This window comes from Xiphias gladius, chromosome 23 (genome assembly GCF_016859285.1).
Source record: "Xiphias gladius isolate SHS-SW01 ecotype Sanya breed wild chromosome 23, ASM1685928v1, whole genome shotgun sequence".
Lineage (NCBI taxonomy): Eukaryota > Metazoa > Chordata > Actinopteri > Istiophoriformes > Xiphiidae > Xiphias > Xiphias gladius.
In genome coordinates this window covers 91,874-116,023 of record NC_053422.1, presented here as the reverse complement: position 1 = coordinate 116,023, position 24,150 = coordinate 91,874, and the positions used below count along the sequence as shown (strand labels likewise).

The 24,150-nt window shown below is 43.0% G+C and overlaps 1 protein-coding gene across 2 annotated transcripts; it reads left to right on the top strand.

The window, feature by feature from the left end:
* Positions 1-1,595: 1,595 nt before the first annotated feature.
* On the top strand, positions 1,596-23,546 carry LOC120785163 (TBC1 domain family member 9B). Of its 2 annotated transcripts, none has more exons than XM_040119602.1 (23): positions 1,596-1,713; positions 4,115-4,225; positions 4,464-4,582; positions 4,664-4,895; positions 5,758-6,016; positions 6,407-6,614; positions 6,923-7,120; positions 7,435-7,581; positions 11,088-11,238; positions 11,344-11,558; positions 12,058-12,175; positions 12,772-12,974; positions 14,472-14,554; positions 15,131-15,260; positions 15,653-15,751; positions 15,913-15,981; positions 17,435-17,675; positions 18,075-18,140; positions 18,695-18,763; positions 18,930-18,983; positions 20,828-20,872; positions 21,284-21,381; positions 21,460-23,546. In XM_040119602.1, exons 1-23 carry the CDS (start codon positions 1,596-1,598, stop codon positions 22,075-22,077), a joined length of 3,651 nt encoding a protein of 1,216 aa, XP_039975536.1. In that variant the 3' UTR covers positions 22,078-23,546. The 2 variants fall into 2 exon arrangements, with proteins under 2 accessions (XP_039975536.1, XP_039975535.1); XM_040119601.1 differs by having other exon boundaries at positions 21,454-23,546.
* Positions 23,547-24,150: the final 604 nt, after the last annotated feature.

Sequence of the window (24,150 nt, the reverse complement as noted above, 5' to 3'; positions counted from 1 at the left end):
TGTCGTAGACTTTATGGAGAAGAAACACATCAGATCAAACACATCTTCTTTTGTCTCCCAACCTTGGGCCCGACCCCCAGGTTGGGAACCAGTGGACTGAACTCTCTCCCTGTCTGTGACGTAGCTAAAAGCAGCTCCACCTGGAGCAGCTCCACCAGTAAAACGCCGCCGAAGCCTCCGTGACTCAGGATCAACGATCTGGTCACGTCAGAGAGAATCAGAGACCAGTCACAGGACACAGGTCCCTGCACAGTGAACTGTACTTCCTGAACTACAGGAAGTACTTTTACTGTGATACTGGAACTACAGGAGGTACTTTTACTGTGATACTGTGACTACAGGAGGTACTTTTACTGTGATACTGGAACTACAGGAAGTACTTTACTGTGACACTGGAACTACATGAAGTACTTTTACTGTGATACTTTAATGACATGAAGTACCTTTACTGTGATACTGGAATTACATGAAGTACTTTTACTGTGATACTGGAACTACATGAAGTACTTTTACTGTGATACTGGAACTACAGGAAGTAATTTTACTGTGATATTGGAACTACAGGAAGTACTCTTACTCCGATACTGGAACTAGAGGAAGTACTTTTACTCCGATACTGGAACTAGAGGAAGTACTTTTACTGTGATACTGGAACTAGATGAAGTACTCTTACTCCGATACTGGAACTACAGGAAGTACTTTTACTGTGATACTGGAACTAGATGAAGTACTTTTACTCCGATATTGGAGCTACATGAAGTACTTTTATTGTGATACTGGAGCAACGTGAAGGACTTTTACTGTGATACTTTAACTACAGGAAGTACTTTTACTTTGATACTTTAACTAAAAGAAGTACTTTTACTGTGATACTGGAATTACATGAAGTACTTTTACTGGGATAATGGAACTACAGGAAGTACTTTTACTGTGATATTGGAATTACTTTAAATACTTTCACTGTGATACTTTAATGATATGAAGTACTTTTACTCCGATACTGGAACTACATGAAGTACTTTTACTACTGGTACTTTAACTACATGAAGTACTTCTACTACTGATAATGGAACTACATGAAGTACTTTTATTACTGATACTGGAACTACATGAAGTACTTTTACTACTGGTACTTTAACTACATGAAGTACTTTTACTTTGATACTTTAACTAAAGGAAGTACTTTTACTGTGATACTTTAATGATATGAAGTACTTTTACTGTGATACTGGAACAACATGAAGTACTTTTACTACTGATACTGGAACTACATGAAGTACTTTTACTACTGGTACTTTAACTACATGAAGTACTGTTACCGAAGTAGGAAAAAAAAGCAGAATTGTTTTTATTTTAAATTTTTTTCTCCTTCTGTGATGTCATGACGCAGCTTGCGCAGAGGGCGTATCCTGAGTCGTCAGACCCGGAAGTGATGTACAGTCATCTGACCGAGTGAAAACAACATCAGGTCTCTGTTTGTCTGAATCAGACGGAGCCGACGCTTTGTCCCAGTGTTTCACGGCGGGGGGGCAGTATCTCCCGGTGTTTCCCGGAGGGGGGCAGTAACTCCCGTTGTGTACCCGGCAGAGGCTGAGATGTGGATCCAGCCGGAGGAGGTGCTGCTGGCCGGAGCTTTGTGGGTCTCTGAGCGGGCCAACCCGTTCTTCATCCTGCAGAGGAGGAGGGGGCACGGCCGCGGGGGGGGGCTCTCCGGTGAGTACTGCTGTATAATGTCCACTTCTGTATGATTCCCTACAGTCCACTAAGGGGGGTGGGGTGTGTGTGTGTGTGTGTGTGTGTGTGTGTGTGTGTGTGTGTGTGTGTGTGTGTGTGTGTGTGTGTGTGTGTGTGTGTGTGTGTGTGTGTGTGTGTGTGTGTGGGGGGGGTGTATTACAGGGTCTGTATTGTAGACACTGTTGTCCACTCCAGATCTGTAAATCAAGGCCGGATTACTCTCAGATCACCCAGACCCCCCAGGGGCCCAGGTCCACTGTGTATCAGGGGTTCTGGTCCTGAATAAAAATCCAGTCCAGAGATACTGCAGAAATATGAAGTCCATGATTCATAGTTCAGCAGCTGGTCCCCCGGTTCATTACTTATCACAGGTCTGGTTTGTAAAGTGACCTGTCAGATACATGTACTGCAGTACAATGAAACAATCAAGTATCTCAAACTTTACTCAGTTACTTTCTACCACTGATTTACAAAACAATAATAAACCTAATACATTATTACTCTTGATTGTTATTGAACTGTCAGAATGTTGGTTAAAGTTTCAGAATCTGCTGACTGACCCTGAACACAACACACAATTGACATTGTTCTGTTCTATTAAATTTTACTGCTGCTCCTTGCTGTCTCTGACACCACCTCTGGAATTTTCCATGTTTGAAATTAATGCATTAACATTGAACATGAGCACATGAACATGTTGAACATGAACACATTAACATGTTGAACATGAACACATTAAAATATTGAACATGAACACATTAACATGTTGAACATGAACACATTAACATGTTGAACATGAACACATGAACATGTTGAACATGAACCCATGAACATGTTGGACATGAACACATTAACATGTTGGAAATGAACACATTAACATATTGAACATGAACACATTAACATGTTGAACATGAACACATGAACATGTTGAACATGAACACATGAACATGTTGAACATGAACACATTAAAATATTGAACATGAACACATTAACATGTTGAACAATGACACATTATTAATTGAACATGTTGAACATGAACAAATTAAAATATTGAACATGAACACATGAACATGTTGAACATGAACGAATTAACATGTTGGAAATCCACACATGAACATGTTGAACATGAATGCATTAACATGTTGAACATGAACACATTAACATATTGAACATGAACACATGAACATGTTGAACATGAACCCATTAACATGTTGGAAATTGACACATTAACATGTTGAACATGAACGAATTAACATGTTGGAAATTAATGCATTACGAAGTTGGAAATGAACATATGAACATGTTGAACATGAACACATGAACATATTGATCATGAACACATGAACATGTTGGAAATTAATGCATTAACATGTTGGAAATTAATGCATTAACATGTCAGAAATTAACGCATTAACATATTGAACATGAATGCATTAACATGTTGAACATGAACACATGAACATGTTGAGCATGAACACATAAACATGTTGAATATGTTGGAATGTTGAACATGAACACATGAACATATTGGAAATGAATGCATTAACATGTCAGAAATTAACGCATTAACATATTGAACATGAATGCATTAACATGTTGAACATGAACACATGAACATGTTGAGCATGAACACATAAACATGTTGAATATGAACGAATTAACATGTTGGAAATTAATGCATTACGAAGTTGGAAATGAACATATGAACATGTTGAACATGAACACATGAACATATTGATCATGAACACATGAACATATTGAACATGAATGCATTAACATGTTGAACATGAACACATGAACATGTTGAGCATGAACACATAAACATGTTGAATATGTTGGAATGTTGAACATGAATGCATTAACACATTGAACATGAATGCATTAACATGTTGGAAATGAACATATTTACATGTTGAACATGTTGGAATGTTGAACATGAACATATTAACACGAGATTAAATTTACTGTGTAAAGGTGAGTGGAAACAATACATTATATTAAACATTATATTATAAACATTATAGAGGTGATGTTGTCGTTGCCTTAACCCCTCTGGTAGATTATGGTTAACCGTCACAGAGATAACTGGTTGGGCTCAGGTAAAAGTGAGGGGGAAACAGACTATGAAATACTTTATTAGATCCAGAGTCCACACTCCCGGGATTGAGTCAGACAGGTTAGAGTCAGTAAGAAGTCTAATTGTGTTCCTGTGTGCAGGTCTCCCAGTCACCGGTGTACCTATGTACCTGTCTCTGTGCAGGTCTCCTGGTTTACCTGTGTACCCTTCTCTTTGTGTGCAGGTCTCCTGGTGTACCTGTGTACCTGTCTCTCTCTGTGCAGGTCTCCTGGTTTACCTGTGTACATGTCTTCCTGTGTGCAGGTCTCCTTGTTGGGACTCTGGATGTGGTTCTTGACTCGAGTGCCAGAGTGGCTCCATACAGGATCCTGCTACAGACTGCAGACTCTCAGATCTACTGGAACATCGCCTGTGGTGAGTCATCTTGGCTGTACTGGACTGGACTCTGCTGTACTGTAATGGACTGGACTGGACACTACTGGACTGGGCTGTAGCGGACTGGACTGGACTCTACTAAACAGAACTGTACTGTACTGGGCTGGGCTGGACTGGACCCGACTCTATTGTACTGTATTGGACTGGATTGGACTCTACTGGACTGGGAGCATTGGGATTGGCTGAATTTTTGCAGACCCTCGGCTGTGTCTTGCAGGCTCATCCAGGAAGGAGATAACGGAGCACTGGGATTGGCTGGAGTCCAACCTGCTGCAGACCATCTCCATCTTCGACAATGATGAAGACGTCACCACCTTTGTCAAAGGGAAGATCTCTGTATGTAACTTCCTGTTTGTCCCCCTCAGACTGTTTCTCTACCTGTGTGTACCTGTGAGTGAGTGATGTCACTTCCTGCAGGGTATAATCGCAGAGGAGAACCGGCTGAAGCAGGGGGAGGAACAGGAGGAGGACTGTGGGAAGTTTCGGGAGGCGGAGCTGAAGATGAGGAGGCTGTTCGGGATGCCTGATGAGGAGAAGCTGGTGAATTATTACTCCTGCAGCTACTGGAAGGGAAGAGTCCCGCGGCAGGGCTGGCTTTACCTGTCTGTCAACCATCTGTGCTTCTACTCCTTCCTGCTGGGCAAGGAGGGTACGACCAGGCAATCATAGTCCAGAATTTAATGATGTAATTTATTGTACAGTCTGTACAATGGGAAAGAGGAATCGCTTTATTTTTACCAGCTGCGACAGCGTGGCAGCTGGTAAAAAAAAAAAGGTACAGTACACTACAGTACGCTACAGTAGGTGTCTCCAGGACAGCCACCGGGGAACTACCACAGAGGCAAGTTTTAGGTGTCCGTCTGTCTGTGGACAGATTTGTCACCACGATAATGTCACAACTATGCAAGTTACAGTCACAAAACTTTAGTAATGACTACTGAGTACTCTTGTAATAATGTAGAAATTAGTAACGAGTACTTGTGTAATAATGTAGTAATGACTACTGAGTACTCCAGGGTCAGCACGTCAACATGTTGACATGTGTCGCAGCTGCTGTGATTTCAAGATGGTGTCTAATCTTTATTTTGTTTCTACAGTTTTAAAATACAACAAACTGTCTTTGTTAAAGAGTAACTAAACACCCTGTTTTACCTGAACACACCTGTCAGGGGGCACTTCTGTAGTGACCAGGAGGTACTTCCGATTGTACCAGGAGGTACTTCTGTGGTTATCAGGGGTATTTCTGTTTTTACCACAGGGTACTTCTGTAGTCACTGTGAAGGTACGTCTGTTTTTACATTAAGGTACTTTTGTTTGTACCAGGACGTTCTTCTGCAGTCGCAAAGGGATACCTGTGTAGTTATCTGAAGGCACTTCTGTTTTTACCAGGGGGTACATTACGCACACTCAATCAAAGCGTGCCACTCATTAATGTTTTATTTTACATTCATATACTTATGAGTTTAATCTCCACTTCTTTCCCCATTCACCCCCCCACCCCCCACCCTCAGTGACTCTGGTGGTGCAGTGGACGGAGGTGACTCAGCTGGAGAAAGATGCTACCCTCGTGTTTCCAGAGAGCATTCGCGTCAGCACTCGTCACACTGAACATTTCTTCTCCATGTTCCTTAACATCAATGACACCTTCAAGCTGATGGAGCAGCTCGCCAACATCGCCATGCGTCAGCTGCTTGATAATGAAGCTTTTGCCGCCGACCGCTCGCTGCCCAAACCTTGCAAGACACTCAAGAATGTCTCTGCACTCAAGAGGTCTCACTCTGCTCAGTAACCATGCACCTATATCAAGCTTACAGAGTTTACCTGATTAAACTAAGGTGGACATGTTTAACAAATAAAGGACTGATACTAACATTGTTTGTGACACTAAATCCCTACAAAGCTAAATAAACAGCACAATACTCCTCAGGCATACCGAATGTACGTGTGCAAAACAGAGTGCAGTTTCCTGCCAGATGATAAATTTTAATAAATGTACATAGACAAACTGATCTCTGTTTTGTATCAACAGTAATGATGTTTATGATGCAGCCTTCAGTTTTCTCCACCTGGACCATCAAACTAACTGTGACTGTCTCTCAGTCTGGATCTCTCTGTTGTTGATGTTTGATCAGCTGTTTCCTGTCTGTTTCGATGCTGCAGGGATCTGGACGCCCGGGCAAAGAACGAGCGGTATCGGACAATGTTTCGACTGATGCAGGACGAGCGTCTGGACGGACACACGGACTGCACACTGTGGACGCCGTTCGCTAAGATGCATGTGGTTGGACAGCTGTTCATCTCCAACAACTACATCTGTTTTAACAGCAGAGAAGAAGACCTGTGTCAGCTCATCATACCACTCAGAGAGGTAAACAAGTAGTACCAGGTCAGTTTTCATACACTCAGACTTTTTACTCGAGGTGAGGTTAAAGCTGCTGTCAATTGAATATAACTACTGAGGAACATCTGGTGGCAGCTGGAGGAAATTTTAACAATGGCCTCAACAAATGTAACAACACCTTCACATCAGTACTGGCTGAAGATTCTCCTGTCAGATGGATGATGTCCTCTGAAGAACCTAAACATCTTAAACCCAACAGAACCTCCAGTCAGTCTTATAAAACTCTGGTTTTCAGACCAGACTTGGGATTTTACCTATGATCCTCTGTTTCTCAGGTGTCTATTGTGGAAAAAGCAGACAGCAGTAGCGTCCTGCCATGTCCAGTCTCCATCAGCACGAAGAACAAAATGAACTTCCTGTTTGCCAACCTCAAAGACAGAGATTTCCTGGTCCAACGCATCTCCGACTTCCTGCAGCGAACGCCTGACAGCTCATGGGGCGATACCAACCCGCTGTCTTTGATTGGTCATTCGGTATGTCACTAATGTAGAGGGTCAGATCTGCTGCAACCAAAATCATTAATGGGAAACTCGATTCAGATAGATTCTACATCAGATAGATTGGAAGTTATTTACTGTGTGAAGTGTGTAGTTATACTGCCACCGTGTGGCTGAATGGTGTAACTGTTGTCAGCTGAGTATCAGATCATTTTTCACAGTGACTGAGTCAACTTCAGCTGCTGATTGTTGGCTGGTTTCAGACGTTGTCAGAGGTTTAGGGTTAGAGAGAGGAATCCTCACAGTGATATAGTTCAAGTTTTATTCTCACTTTTTTGGTGTGTCTTCAGGCATCCTCCAGCGTCCCCTCTTCCTCATCTGCAGGATCTGAGTCTGTCCACAGGGGGCGACATTACCACCCCGGTCTGCCCACAGCCAGCCAGGGTCTGCTGCAGCTTTACCACCGAGATGCTCCAGAGGATCTCGGACCGAAAGCCGTGAGTTCAAGTCACAGCACCTTTTAGATACTGGATTCGACATGGAGTACTGGTACTGTTAGATATCATAGAGTACTGTTAGTAAGCAAGTAAGTAAAACTTAATTTATATAGCACCTTTTTTAAGACAGGTTACAAAGTGCTTACCATCGACATCGCATTCAAAAATACATACAGATATAACGCATATGAAGGCAGAAAGCTTACAGTCCCCACCCAGAGCAGTTATCGAAAGTTGTAACGAGGCCATCCTAAAAAAGTGGGGTTTTAGATGTTGTTTAAAACAGTCATCTGACTCAGCTGATATAATGGGAAGGGGGAGATTTTTCCAAAGTCTGGGTTCCAGGGCAGCAGAAGTGCAGCCTTTTGTTTTTAGTGTGGTATGCGGTATGGCCAACGGGTTTTGGTTGGATTAAGCTAGGCCACCGCTCGGCAGGAGCTAAACCGTGTAGGGCCTTATAAGTGATTAAATGACTCTGAATATCAATCCTGAATTTCACTGGCAGCCAATCCAGTTGGGCTAAAGTAAGAGTGATGTGCGATCTATGGCCAGTCTTAGTAAATAGCATAGCTGCTGCATTTTGTACAAGCTGAAGATGTGGTGGGGCAGCTTGACTAGGGTGGGTGAAAAGGGCATTGCAGTAGTCAAGGAGGGAAAAATGAAGGCACGAATGATACGTTATAAGTCAGAGGCAAATAAGAGGGTTGTGTTTTTTTCAATTTTCCTGACTTGAAAAAAACCCCCAGGATTGAACCAATTTGTTGACATGGTGTTGGAATCTCAATTTAAAGTCAAACGTCACACCACGATTCCTAGCGTTAGTTTTGACATAGAAGGCAAGTGGGCCAATATGCTGAAAAATGCCATTTGAAGTATTTTCAGGGCCAATGATAAGAAGCTGAGATACATCCGGTCTTTTATCGCGGCTAAAAAGTTGTGGAGAGTGTCTAGCCTGCTCAAATCATCTCGTTTTCTGAAACATATAGCAGAGTGTCGTCCGCCTAACGATGATAGGATAAACACCCAATGCGACTTATTATCTGACCCAGAGGAAACCTACACAAAGACAAAAGAATAGGACCGAGGACTGAGCCCTGGGGCAACCCATATAACAGCGGAGCAGATGAGGACACATTGTTACCCACAGACACTGAAAACGTCTACCTGACAAATATGACAAAAAACACTCTAGAGCTTCCCCTGAGATACCAACGCATGTATTTAGTCAATTAATGACGACGGAGGGAATTTTGATATCAAAGGCAGCACTTGCCTCGAGTAAGACCAAGGTGGAGTGTTCCCCCTATCAGCCTGCACAAAGATGTCATTGGTGGCTCATATCAAAGCAGGTTCACTAAAATTTATCGAAGATGTAATTCCCTTCGACAACTTGAAGAAGCTACTCAGTGTCAAGTTTTTCCAGTGTTTTGGAAATGAAAGGACATTTTAAGATGGGTATAAAATTCTTCAAAACGGATGGATCCAGGCCGGGTTTGTTTAGAAGGGGCTGGACAATAGCTGTCGTCAATTGATTGGGGACATAACCAGAGGTGAGGGACATGTTTATGATAGTGAGCACTGCAGGGCAAATGACAGGTGGGACCTGTGTGAAGAATTTAGGGGGTAAGATATCAAGGTGGCAGGTTACTGAAATTATCGAACGGATCGTTAATGTTGGAACTTGAATAGGGCTGTTATATAAATCAGAGAAAATAGGTGAAGACCTTGAAGCAGACTGGTTATTAAAAATGCAGGAATATACTGGTCTCTTCTGAATTGGAGAAGTTGCCTGGATGCAGGAGTCAAATAGAAAACATTTATGATCGGAGGTAAGGTCGATCAATGAGAGGGAGTTTATAGTCAGGCCAAGAGTAAAAACCAGGTCAAGGGTGTCGCCTTGCTTATGAGTTGAACCAGAGACATGCTGCATGGGATTGAGTAAATCAGTAATGTTTAGGAATTAAATAGCAAAATGGTTAGATGGGTGATCGACGTGGATATTATAATCTACAAAATTATTGCTTTCATGATTGAGGACAATGGTGGATAGAAATTCAGAAAATTCTGGTAAAAGCTGCTGTTTGGTTGGGGGTGGGGTGGGGGTGGGTGGGATTTGAATCATATTTGTAGGATTGGAAAATTTTACTCTGACCCACTTATCTTTGTTGTCTGGACACTGACTATTGTATTTGAGAAGGTTGTTGTTCTCTCCTGGGTAGTAGGCAGTCCTAACCACAAGGGGGAGCTAGTGTGGTTTATGCGGGAGGGAGAGGTTTGCTGGTGTAGACGAAAAGCGACCAGAAAGTGGACCTGTGATGGCGGGTAGTCAGGGCGAGGGAGAGTTCAAGATTGTGTAAAATAAGTTGCCGGTTAGAGTGCGTGAGCCCAGGCCATTGTGGTGAATACCATCATGACGGATGCTGGGTGTTTCCAGAACAGATTAAAATTGTCCACAAAAGTTAAATTGCGGGCAGCACAGGTTAACTGCAGCCAGGTGTGGAAGCTCAGAGTGCGGCTAAAGGTTGAGTGGGAAGAGGGGACCAGAGACACTGAGTTGTTTACTATGGACCGTGAAAGAGTCAAGGAGTTTGGCGAAGTCCCTTTTTAGTATTTCAGAATTCTGTTTGGGAATGTCATTACAGCAAACATGAAGGACAACAGCCTGGGCGAATGGGTGACGGCCAGGATGATGGGAATCTTTTCCATAATATCAGTCACCTTAGTGCCTCGAAAGCAAAAAGTCGCTGCAGATTTTTTCTTAATGTTCCTCACGATTGAATCTCCAATAGCGAGCGTTGATGGGGGAGGGGGATGTCGGTCAGTGAAGAAGACTTCATCCGTGGCGATGGAGAGAGATGGGCAGGAGCCCACTGAGGCACTGGTGTATAGAGTTGGTACTGGTAGATACTGAGGAGTACCAGTACTGTCAGTCCCAGCACTTTTAGATACTGAGTTGGAGTGGTACTGTCAGGTACTGAGCATAACCAGTACTAATAAATACTGAGGAGTACCAGGACTGTTATGTTACAGTAAGATAACAGTCCGCAGAGTTCTGGTACTGTAAGATACCACCGAAACGCTGTGGGAGACCTGGGACTCAATGCCACGAGTCCAAGTCCCAACACAACACAGCTGGGTCTGCCGAGAACCAGCACTTGTAGTCACTGGTACTAATAGATGATGAATGAGGATTATCATTACTGTTAGATACTGTGGAGTACTATGAGATATCAAGGAGTACCATCAGATACCTTGTAATAACATTAGGTACTGAGGAGTAATTTTAGATGCCAGGGACTACTGTTAGATAAATTGGAGTACAGAGGGGTACTGTTAGATACCAGCAGACGTTGCTTGGCTTTGTTTAGATTTCTTGGGCTTTGACAGGTCATTGATCCAAACTGATATATGTAAGATGAAGCTACAACATTTTAAAGTTCCTGTGTCAGAATGTAGAGGTAAATCCTCCCTTACTTCTTCCTCTTCTTCCCCCTTCCTTCCTGCAGATGAAGGAGAAAATGAAGGAGGAGGCATGGAACATCCACTTTTCAGAGTTTGGTCGAGGTGTCTGCATGTACCGAACCTCCAGAACAAGAGAACTTGTCCTCAACGGGATCCCAGAGCGCCTCAGAGGAGAGCTGTGGCTGCTGTTCTCTGGTCAGTGTTCATTCATTCACCTGAAAGGAGAGCTTGGTCTGCTGTTCTCTTGTCCCACAGATAAACTGAACTCTTGTGTATGCACCTGTTTACCTGTCTGTCCAGGAGCGCAGAATGAGATGGCGACTCACCCTGGTTACTATGGCGACCTTGTGGAGCAGGCCATGGGGCTGTGTTCATTGGCAACAGAGGAGATTGAGCGCGACCTCCATCGATCGATGCCCGAACACAGAGCTTTCCAGAACGAGACAGGCATCGCCGCGCTGCGCCGCGTTCTCACCGCCTATGCCCACCGCAACCCCGGCATCGGATACTGCCAGGTAAAATATATAAAATAAAATAAAACCCCAGTATTTGATACCACCAGGTAAAGTATATAAAATGAAATGAAATAAAATAAAATAAAACCCCGGCATCAGATACTGCCAGGTAAAATATATAAAATAAAATAAAAACCCAGCATCGGATACTGCAAGGTAATTTAAATAAAAGATAAAATAGAATAAATTATAAACCAGAACCGGTTTAATATAAAAAAAATGTAACATAAATGAAATACAACCCTGATATCGGATGCAGCCATGTAATTGCAATAAATATTAAATAGAACTGAATAAATTTCAGTATAAGTTGTAATATGTATAGTCGGTAGTGACTGACATTTAAAAACACCAAATTACAGAGAAAATGGGGGGCATGGCTGGTAGTTACACACATATGTTGTCAGTTAGGTGGGCCACACCCCCTGCATCTTAAGTTAAATACTGTTCACTAATAGTATTAATAAAAACGGACTCATATTCTCTCCTCCCCCTCCAGGCCATGAACATCGTCACCTCCGTCTTGCTGCTCTACTGTACGGAGGAAGAAGCCTTCTGGCTGTTGGTGGCGCTGTGTGAGCGGATGCTGCCCGACTACTACAACACCAGAGTTGTAGGTCAGTAATAGTCTGCTGCTGTGACCTCTGACCTAGTGTCAGTGTCTGGGTCTAGTGTCAGTATCTGGTGCCAAAGCCAAGTGACAAAAGTGTGCCCTTACAATAATCCAGTGTTTAGTGCCCAGTGTCGGTGTCTAGCATCAGTACCCAATGCCCAGTGCCAGTGTCAGTGTCTAGTGTCCAGTTGTCAGTCAGTAGTGTCGGCATCCAGTGCTGGAAACCTGTATCCAGTGTCAGTCTACACTGTACAGTGCTAGTGCTTAGTGTCCAGTCCGTTGCCAGTGTAAGGGTCAGTGTCCTATGTCCTGTGCAGCGGTGAAGATGAGTTGTACAGACTAACTCAGGTGAACCCCAGATACTTGTAGTCCTCGACCACCTCTACACCTGTACTTTGATGGAGACAGCTTATATGGGAATCGCTCCTGAAGAACCATCTCATGGACAGTTTCTTTTGTCAGTCTTTCTAAAACCCTGGCTCACGAAAAAAATGAATTAATACTGCACATACTTTACTGGAAAGTTTAATCTGAACAAAGATAAACTAGTGCAGCCACAGAGGACGCTGTCCCAGTCTGATGTGGTCTCGGTTCTTGCAGGAGCTCTGGTGGATCAGGGGGTGTTTGAGGAGCTGACTCGGGCCTTCCTCCCCCTGCTGTATGAACACATGCAGGAGCTGGGAGTCATCTCCACCATCAGCCTGTCCTGGTTCCTCACCCTCTTCCTGTCTGTGATGCCGTTCGACAGCGCCGTCCTATTGGTCGACTGCTTCTTCTATGAGGGCATCAAGGTCATCTTCCAGGTACTGACCCACCGGTTACTGACTGGCTACTGACTGTTAAGTGGTTACTGACTGGTTCCTGAATGGTTTTTGGGATGGGAATTAATAAGAATTTATTGATATCAATGCCATTATCGATTCTGCTTATCGGTCTGATTCTTTATCAATTCCTGTAATGATTCCTGATCCATTTTCTGTTTCGGAAAAAGTAGGCCTCTACAGGTTTTCAGCGTCAACGCAAGTGTTTTATTATCTCTGAGTCTCTTAGAGAACATTTGTACAGCATTTGTTTTCATTTAGATTTTCTTAGTCAAAGAAAAAATCTGCTAAGCCTGCTTACGTTGCACTAATGTCATTATAAAACAGGATATTTACTTGCTGCTCGGGTCGGAAGTAGTGGCACTTGTGTGGAGAGTCTCAAACACATGGCATTCCTGGAATTTAAGCCCATGTTGCGCAGAAAAATGTTTCAGCATATTGCTGGTGTTTCCACTGTTCCTTGAAGTTCCCATTTTATAGACATTACAACTAGCACTGTCGTCACCTTTCTCCGTGAAATGAAGCCACACAGTGTTTCCCACAGTAATTTACTTGTGATGGTCGGCAGCGTGGGGTGTGACCTATGTGCTTGCAGAGACTTTAGAGGGAGAGAGTGTAACCCAGGTTGTTTTCTGTAGCTACAATTTATTGATGTGCCCTAAATGGCCCACGTGCAGGCTATTGGTACATGCTAACTGCGCAGCTACACACAGAGAGGCCTCTAGTCACCAGTCAGTAACTGCAGCGCACGCAGCTCAGACAGGCGTTGGGCCAAAAATGAGTTAGTTTGAAAAGAGTGAAAGAAAGCATTCTAAGGAAAGATTAACCTAAGTTGAAATTGAGTAATTTTATCTACCTGGGTGGGTCTTAATCTACCTGGGTGGGCTGCCCACGTGGAGCATATGTGTTTAAAACGCTACCACGCTTTTGACCGTTTCTTCCTCTCCGCTATGACTCTTTCTTGTTGCGAGTCTCCAGCAGCGAAGACACATGTTTGACGTCATTGTCTCGCAATGCACAGCTACGGTGTCAATAAAAGGAAATGATAAGGTCGGAGGTTGATTCCCATCCCTACTGGTTACTGACTGACTGTTAACTGACTGTCATCTTATTGATCAACTGTTTCTTCTGCGATATCATCTTCCAGGTACTGATTGACTAGTGTACAGCTGAAATATTCAACATGAATTATAAATAGATAATAACGAATAAAAACAAAACACTGTATGAAGACGTGGACCACGCAGGAAATAAACCAATAAGAGTAAAAACAGTGGATTGAAGCATACGATAATTGTGTATGATAACTTGTGCACTTCTCAGTGTACAGAGTACGTACAGTGACGGTGGTTTAGTTTCACTAATACCTGTCAGTACAGTTTTGTCAGGCTGTTTATTTAGTGTCAGGGTACATCTCTTTTCACCTCTGACCTCTGACCTCAGCCACCTGTAACTAAACTACTTCCTCTCTCTCTGCAGGTGGCACTGGCTGTTCTTCATGACAACATGGACGCCCTGCTGTCCTGCAGTGACGAGGGAGAAGCTATGACCATCTTGGGCAGGTAGGAGTCAGACTGGAGTCCAGAATAGACAGGTAATAGTAAGACTGGAGTTCAGGCTGGGCAGGTAGGCTTGTAAGTATGAAATAAGTGAATATATGATAGGAAAATTCTAAAACAAACTCAGGAACACCGTCTGAAATTCAAAAGAGTAGGTTGTTTATTCTTGCGGCAAGGGGACAGGTTACATACAGAGAGCCTGCAGTGCAAATGTTCAAAAATACAGAGTTCAGACTTTTATAGTGCCAGATAGACAGAAGCTTGCATTCTCGCTGACATATATCACACACATGGTGAAGAAAGTTATTTGCTTATCATACAGGAATAGACAAGTGAGATGGCCTCGAGGAGAGGAACAAGAGTGCCCTGTTCCTCTCTGGTATTCACGTCCTCCCCTGGGCGCAGCCTCTGTTGTCATGAGATAGTTGTACAGATTCTCACACAAGTAATAATACGAGGTCAATACGAGGTGATTACACAGTCATGAGCATAAAGGGTAAGAATCTTTCCAACAATATAATAAGTAAATAAAAACACATATGAAATTAAGTTTTTTTGTGTGTGTGTGTGGTTGTTCAGGTACCTGGATAACGTTGTGAATAAACAGACGGTGACTCCACCCATCCCTCACCTGCACGCCCTGCTGACGAGCGGAGACGACCCTCCACCTGAGATTGACATCTTCGACCTCATCAAATCGTCCTATGAGGTCAGACTGGACCGATGACATATCATGATTTCTCACCCTCATTCACTGTCACTGTTATTATCACTGTGTGGTGCAACCTACAGGTGAGACTGTCGCCCTCACATTTGAATTTATGGCCCAAACGTATTAATTAAGGTGTTATATTGATTATCTATGGAAATATGTATATTTTATGCATAGTGATGAAAATCTGAACTGGTTTAATAAACAGTCCAGCACCTTCAAAACAACGGAACACACTATGAATATGTCTGTGCTAATTCCTGTAACTGCACTGTCACTTTCTAATTCCCTCAACTGCATTGTTTCTGTCTAATTCCTGTTCCTTTGTTGTCTTGGTCTAATTCCTGGAAGTGTTTTAAGGTAATCCCAGTTTGTTCTTCTCTGAGCAGAAGTTCGGTAGCCTGCGCTCTGACATTATTGAGCAGATGAGGTTCAAACAGAGGTTAAAGGTCATCCAGTCGCTGGAGGACACGGCCAAGAGGAGCGTGGTGGGTGATTTTAGCGTGCTGCACACTCATGCTAACATGCTAATGCAGATGGAGTGTTTACACGTGTGTGTGTGTGTGTGTGTGTGTGTGTGTGTGTGTGTGTGTGTGTGTGTGTGTGTGTGTGTGTGTGTGTGTGTGTGTGTGTTTGCGTGTGCACGCAGGTGAGGGCGATGATGACAGAGTCGGCCTTCAGTATTGAAGAGCTGGAGGAACTCTACTGTCTCTTTAAGGTCAGAACAAACAGACTGGGCACACTGCAAAACAAAAGCTTGTTCTCATCATAATTAAAAAATTTATACCTATGGTCAGATAGAGAAACTTCCACAGTTCAAAGACAATAATTCATTATTTAGGCAGAGTAAATGTAATAGCTACATCACATACTCCAAATATACAAATGCTGACCTGTCCAAGAGCAGTAAGACGACATCCATGTCTGTCCTCAGTCCCTTCTCTTCTGTCAGCGCTTTCCAACCAAGAAAAGCCGCACCAATAATAATCTGTCTTTGTCCTCAATGTCGATCGCTCTCTTTTTAGACTGTAATTCTTCCTCTGAACGCAGAGTTTCCTTTTATCTGGAGCATCAGAAACTTTTCTTGGACGCTTCCTAGATTTATTCTGGCATAAACTCCTAGCTCCTAGCCGCCTCCGTTGCTATGGTTGTCCCCCTCTTTATGACATAGAAACTTGTCTATCAACCAGTAAACTTACCCGTTGACATAAAACACATTGCTACTGGTGCGCAGCGTGAGAATGTTGCCACAAGACGCCCAATTCAAAACTCCATTATTCAGTGAAATACAGAGAGATTTACCTGGCGCTGATAGGCTTAATCATCAATCTGTGAACTCGTTTGGCGAAGGCTTGAATGTAATGGACGTTCATTTATATGTCAAAGTGACAGAGAAAGAGAGAGCAGGAGGAAAGAGAACATAGCACAGTGCAGGTTCCACATAAGGATGTATAAACAGAATAATAAGACTAATAATAAAACTAACGATAATAATAGAAGAGGTGGGTGTTGAGCAGGATCATGGGGCAGTAGGTGGTTTGCAGTCACAGATCCAGACTCTGCAACACCAGAGGCAGAAATACAGGAAGAGAGAGGAGCTCGGTGCATCGTGGGAAATCAACCGGCAGTCGAGGCCTATAGCAGCAGAACTAAGAGATGGTTCAAGCCAAGCCTGAGCAGCCGTGACTGTAAACTCTATCAAAAAGAACGGTTTTAAGCCGACTCTTAAATGTGGAGAGGGTACTCGCTTGGCAGCATTCTGCATCAACCGGAGAGTATTTAGAGATTTGCAAGGGCAGCATGATAATAAGGAATTACAATAATCCAGCCTAGAGGTAACAAAGGCATGGATTAGTTTTTCTGCATCTTTTTGAGACAGGATTTGCCTGATTTTTGCAACATTACTTAGGCACGTAGGTTAGGTGAGCCGGTATGTGGCCAGACTGTAGTAAGTGGAGCAGACTCCGATTAGAAACTATTGCCACTGAATTTAGTCACTGAAACAGAAAACTGAAGGAGGACATGTTGTTTTTTGGGGTGGGTGGCATCAGTATGTCCTGTGTGTAGTAAACCTGATCCTCAGTCCGGTCCTCCAGGTGTTTCTGTCAGCTTGTTTCAGTCGTGTATGATCACAGTTTGACCCCGCTCTATTTTGTTCTGGACCCCTTCAGTCCAAACACATGACTAGCTGTTACTGGGGCTCGAGCAGCTCTGCGGCTGAGCGTCACGATCCGAGTCTGCCGTACTTGGAGCAGTACCGCATCGACCCGGCTCAGTTCACCCAGCTCTTCACTGCCCTTGCCCCTTGGATCTGTGGAGGCCACACCCCCACTCTGTCAGCCCGTCTCTTCAGACTCCTGGACCAGAACCAGGACGGACTGGTCAACTTCAAAGAGTTCATCACTGGACTCAGTGAGTCCAGAACACACACACACACACACACACACACACACACACACACACACACACACACACACACACACACACACACACACACACACACACACACACACTCAGAGTGGACACAAAAACACACTCGGAGTGGACACAAAAACACACTTGGAGTGGACACAATAACACACACTAACTCAGAGTGGACACAACAACACACACACAGATGAATGGATGACATACAAACAACATATTAAATCCAGTTCTGGTTCTAGTCCCTCCAGAGGACTTGAGGTCCTGTTTGTGTGTCAGTATCTGCAGATATTCGAAGGATCAGAACATTTAGGTTTGCTGTGTCAGAGTTGTGATGTTCAGTGTGGGTGTGTTCTCTCACTGTGTATCTGTGTTGTGTGTCTGCAGGTGGGATGTATCATGGAGACATGACAGAGAAACTCAAACTCTTGTACAAGCTCCACCTCCCACCAGGTAACACCTGACAGCTCACCTGAACATTTTACTGTGTGCGGAGGGAACAGGGTCAGGATCAAACATGATAGTCTTACCAGTGACACCCACATCCCAGCCCCGAAAGAACTCACTTTGTCTCATGAACACATTAATTCCTAAATGTCAAACTTGTCAAACCACCAATTTTCAACAGTTTATTTGTATATTCACGACTAGTGTGCACGTCTTCTTCTGCTGTGACCCTGTCTGCATATCAACAGTCCCTATGCCAGCGTTATAGAAACTCAGAGTTAAAGCAATTGTGGTTGTTTTACTGCAGAGCAGCAGGTGAAGCTAAACTGAAATTTATTTTGACCTTACACAAACAACAAGGTCAGTTACACCCAACAAAACAGTCTAAAACTAAACAATAAATACAGAAGATTTTCTGGAGCCTTTACTATAAAAAACAGTGGGTTTTTTGGTTCTTGATAACTTCCTCTTGTGTTTATTTATTTGTTTGTATTATATTGTTTATTGGTTTAATTTGTTTGTGTATTTTGTCTGTCTGTCTATTTGTTTGTTTGTTTCAGCTCTGTGTCCTGAGGAGGCAGAGTCTGCTCTGGAGGCGACACATTTCTTCACTGAGGATGAACCACAAGGTGAAAATTGAGAAACATAGTTAACTACTGTCTGTTTGCATGAAAAATCTTTTCATTAACAGATCTGAGTGTTTCTTCTCACACTTCTTCTTCTTCTTCTTCTTCTTCTTCTTCTTCTTCTTCTTCTTCTTCTTCTTTTTCTTGTTCTTCATGTGTTTCCCTTCAGAATCTTCCTTCTTGTCTGATCTGGACATTTTGGGGCAGCAGGAAGTGACATCAGGTTTGTGTTTTGTGGTTTGAGGAAACCTGCTGTTGCTCTGCTTTCAGACTTGATGGGCCTCTGGCCCCGCCCACAGTCAGTGATGTCTAAGCAGGTGTTCCTAACCCGGACTGTGTGAAAGCAGCCCTTCATAAACCCATCACTGTTTGTGTGAATGTTCTCAGTAACTAGTTCTAACCTAGTGAATCAGCTTACACTATTGGTGACATATACATTTGTTGCTAGGAAACATCTGTAGAGCTGTCCAATCATGAGTAATCAGTGATGTAAACAGGAAGTCACTGTAGCATCACAAGCTACAGGCTTCACACGTTTTTGGGTCAAAGTGATATTAAAGCAGCATGGATTAATACTGAATAGGTCTACTGGCCTGTGGTTTAGGGATCCAGGAGGTCGTGGGCCTCTGGTCCAGAGCCTCTGTATTAAGTGACTCACAGAGCTCAGTGGAAAAACTACAAACAACACAACTGCTTCCTGAGGTGGAGCAGTGCCAACTACATATAGGTGGGTTCACCTCTCCACAAAGTACCAGGTCTGGAACCAAACTCCTGGATGGAGGCTGGACTCTCTCCTCCAGCTGCAGTGAGCAAACTAAACTGTGCCAGAGTTTTCTCAGAATATGAAAGGTCTCTATGATACTGAGAGTTGCTCAGAGGGAGGCTCTTCTTCCTAGACTCTCTGGGTGGGGACCTGAAGAGGGCACCACCTGGGAATCCCAAAGTTCAGCTGGGGGGCTTCCACTCTCACCTGAACAATGATGGAGAAACCTGGTGGGAGGTGATCAGGAGGAACAGCCTAATCTGAACCTGAGTGATGTCTTCTTGTTAGACCTTTGTGTTGGTCATGGATTGTACATAACGAACATCATGTTTGAGCATCAAGTGGTTCATAAATGTACCTGGTACAAGAACACCTGAGGTCAAAGGTTTATTATCAACTTTGTAATCACATCATCAGGTCTGCAGCTGTATGTCTTGGACATAGAGAGGAGCAGAGCTGTCAGATGATCAACAACTGGAGAAGGACTTTCAGTCTGCCTTGAATAGAATCTGAATAGTGCCCGACTGATGCAGAATTTTTAAGGTGGATGTCGATTTCAGTTTTTGAGGGTTTAAAAAATATTTTTTTTTTTTACCAGAAACACATGAAGATGTTTCATAAGGATCCTTTACATTCAGTTTATTTGTCAGCAGGATTATGCAAAAACTACTGAACCGATATGCACCACACTTGGTGAAGGGATGGGACATGGTCCAGGGAAGAACCTGTTAGATTTTGGTGCAGATCTGCTTAAAGGGGCAGATCCAAGATTTTTTAACACTTTCCTTAACCTTGCGAGACAGGGCATTTTTCACCTTGTGCACTGTGCCCTCTACTGAGTGCCAGTCTAGTTTCTACTGTTTCTCTACTGGTCTGATAACCCCTCTAATGTTACCAGTTGTATCCAGCCGTTTGAGACAGTAGCTCAGGGGATTAGTGTTAATTCTGAAAAGGTATCGTGTCTGAGTTTAAAACTGCTGAGACAAATTATTGGTATAATATATTCAGTGAAAATGAGACGTGTTTCCAATGAACTGACTGCAACTGTAATGACATATTTACCATGACATCATTTTGGCAGAATAAGTATAGCACTATACATTACCAGCTCATTAGCTGTTGTGTACTGACATGCCAGAGCGGGAAAAGTCCTGATCAACACTGATTTTAATCTGATGTCTGTTACTTTAACTAACAGTTTAATCACTTTCACTATCAGAGATAACTAGTCAAACTAAGATTTTAACAACATCATTGTTTTTGTTACTCTTACAGTCATGATGATGATTTTTCTCTGTGAACAGGTGAGGAGTGGAAGGATGGAGGAGGAGAAAATGAGGAGAAGAAAGGTAAATGCCCCACCCCGTTGACAGTCCTGTACAGTTGAAATGTTCAATGATCTCAATCTTTCAGTCTGTGACCGTTTATGTTGGAGTGAGCAAGACTAAAACAGAGTCCGTTAGAGAACCAGGTCCGACGTGGATCAGGTCCACATGAATCCTGACCATATTTTCTATCCAGTAGAATATTTTCTTCTGGTTTTAACTCAATTTTGGTTGATTATGTAGTTTGTACCTTATTAGAGTGTACTAGCAGAGTAATCGTGACTTTAATTACTAACGTGAGACTCAGTAGCAAAGTTTCCAAGATTTTCAGCTGCTGTGTAGTTACTCTTTATGGGACAAAGTCTCCTGACCTCTGACCTGGTGCCTGTGACCTGTGACCTTTGACCTGTGACCTGTGACCCGCTGTTGTTGCAGAGGAGAAGCTGAAAGACTACAAGTACTACCTGAGGATGTGGGCCAAAGAGAAGGAGCCCAAGAGAGAGACCATCAAAGACCTGCCCCGGATGAACCAGGTGAGGACCTGGTTAGGTGTAAGATCAGTTGTAAGCATAACAGTGGGAGTTAACCTGTCCCTGTCTGTGTAGGAGCAGTTCATAGAGTTGTGTAAGACTCTGTACAACATGTTCAGTGAGGAGCCTCTGGAGCAGGAGCTCTATCACTCTATCGCCACCGTGGCCAGTCTGCTGCTGCGCATTGGAGAGGTCGGCAAGAAGTTCAACAATGGGACCAAGAAGACCGAGACTGCTGCTGCTGCACAGGCTCCGCCCCTCATCCACGCCCCACCCTATGACCCTCAGAGGGAGGAGGGGCCTGGTGAGGGGGTGTCAGGTGAGTCTCAGGTGTGCCAGGCTCTGGCCGATGCCCAGCTGGAGCCAGCAGCTCCACAGACGTCTGACGAGGAAACCAAAGACGACACGTCGGTGTCGTCTTACTCTGTGGTGAGCTCCGGCTCACTGCAGTGTGAGGACATCGCCGACGACACTGTGCTTATTGGTGGCGATCAGAGGCGGGGAAGCGTCCTGGATATAGATTGGTCGATCACCTTTGAGCAGGTGCTGGCGTCGCTGCTCACGGAGCCGCCGCTCGTCGACTACTTCGAGAGGAAGGGGGACATCCAGAACAAGATGGCTGCCTGTAAGGCCCAGCGGGCAGTGGAGCGTCAGACAAGCTCCGCCTCCGACCATGAACTCACCCACCACTCCGTCTGACTCACATTTACCTGTCCACCAGACTCATCTATATCTGTCCGCCTGACTTACCTTTACCTGTCTGTGTGCCTCACCTGATGCACCTTTACCTTTCTACCTGGCTTTTACCTGTGTTTGTTTCAGCAGGGACTCTCCTTGAGAGCAGATCCTTGATTCAAAATCAATCGGCTTATTGATCAGGCTGTTTATGATGACGTTAGCTCCTGATTGGAGTGTCTCTGATTACGTCACTCTGTTTTCAGCAGCAGACAGACTGATTGGCTGGTCGGTCCTGCAGAGACACAGAGAAACACATAATCACTCTGATTATTATTTTGTGATGTAAATAACCTGTGATCTCACTGACTGACCTGTAATGTGACAGACCCTCTTCTTTCAGGCTGATTCTGGACTAAATCAGACCACATTCGAGGACCAGACTCTGGTCCAGATTCAGATTTTACTCTTCACATCACACGGAGACTGAAATCATCCCCTCAGTTTTTTAAACTGGCCTATTGATCTGGTATTGATCTGGTATTGATATATTGGTCTTGTGTGTGCAGGAAAGACATATATAAAGTCTCTGCAGGATAAACTATTCAGCTGAAAACTAGCAGCCACTAACAGACAGGGAGGTTAAGCAGGTAAACAGTATGCTAACACAACTACAGAAGCCCCAAAGTCCAAAATGGTGTTTTTTCTCATGTTGAACAATTGTTTTCCCACAATTTAAAAGTCAGAATCTTTTACATCAGAAGCTCTGAATGCTGAGAAAACTTTTCATATAATCGTGTCTGTCAGTAATCGAGTCCTAACATCTCCTTATTAAATAATCTGACAGTTCAGAGGGAAAATCTCAACTTGTTTCTCATACAAACTTGTTTCAGTTAAGTTTCTGTGAATCTTCTGATCCAACATGAAGACAAACTGACCTGTAAAGAGGTGATCCTGGGTCCTCTCACCTGATGATACAAGTGGTCAAGTTTATTTCAGAAACTGGTCTAAATGAGTTGATTTATTTTGGAAACAAGGCAGAACCGAACTGGGAGAGTTTTTTTTGTTGATTTTAAGAAAATAAAAGACTAACATAAATAAGGTACTTGACAGTTCATTTAGAGGAAATAAAATAAACTTCTTTAATGTTTTAATGTTTCCGTTTCTGTACAATTCACATATATTAACTGTATTAATTAAATCATGAGGTATTACTGAATAAACTCATTTATCTGTTTCACCAGGTGAAGTCACACCTGTCGACTTTTATTTTGGCGTCACTGAAGCCTTGTTTGTTTATCTACCTGTGTGATGACATCACTCCTGTTTACTTCCTATTGAATGATGATGTCAGAGGATGTTTCAGGTTTTTTATTCCTTTTTTTCTCTGACATCTTCTCTGTATTTATTTACCAACCTGCTTTTAAATCCATTCATATTGATTAGTTATTAATCTGTATTCTGTTGTTCTAATAAATGCTGCAGGAAATCCCTTTCTTCCTCTGTGGTGTCATGATTACTGATTTAAACAAAGTTTTAGTTTCTGCTCATTTCACATGAAAACTGATTTATTACTGATTATATGATATGATATGATATTATATCATAAATGTTCTAATCTAATGTTTTCACCCTGTCAGTGTTTCTGTTCTAGAGATTTTGGTCACACCCTAAACTGAGTTTAGTATTTGCTGTTTTATGAACATAAATGGGACGGAATGTAAAAGTAAAATCACCTGCAACTGTTTTTTTTCTTTCTTTGTATTTTTAGATGTAGTTATGCATTAATATTTTAAATTTGGTCACATTTTATTTTACAGGTTCAGCGGTTTTCTGTATTTATCTACAATTATGAGTGAAAACTACTGAGGGAGGTTCCTGGACTGTAGTAGATTTATTAATTACTCCGATTAATTGTCAGTCACAGCAGGTCTCAGTATTTTTCTACAGACAAATCAGCACATTGAGAATAAAGTTTCTCACATGGAATGAATATTAATTTTAGTTTAGATGGACAGTTTTTAAACAGCTGATAAACAAATAATACAAAATAAACTGAAGTTTCTGTTTTCTCTCTAAGTACAGAGATGATAAAAA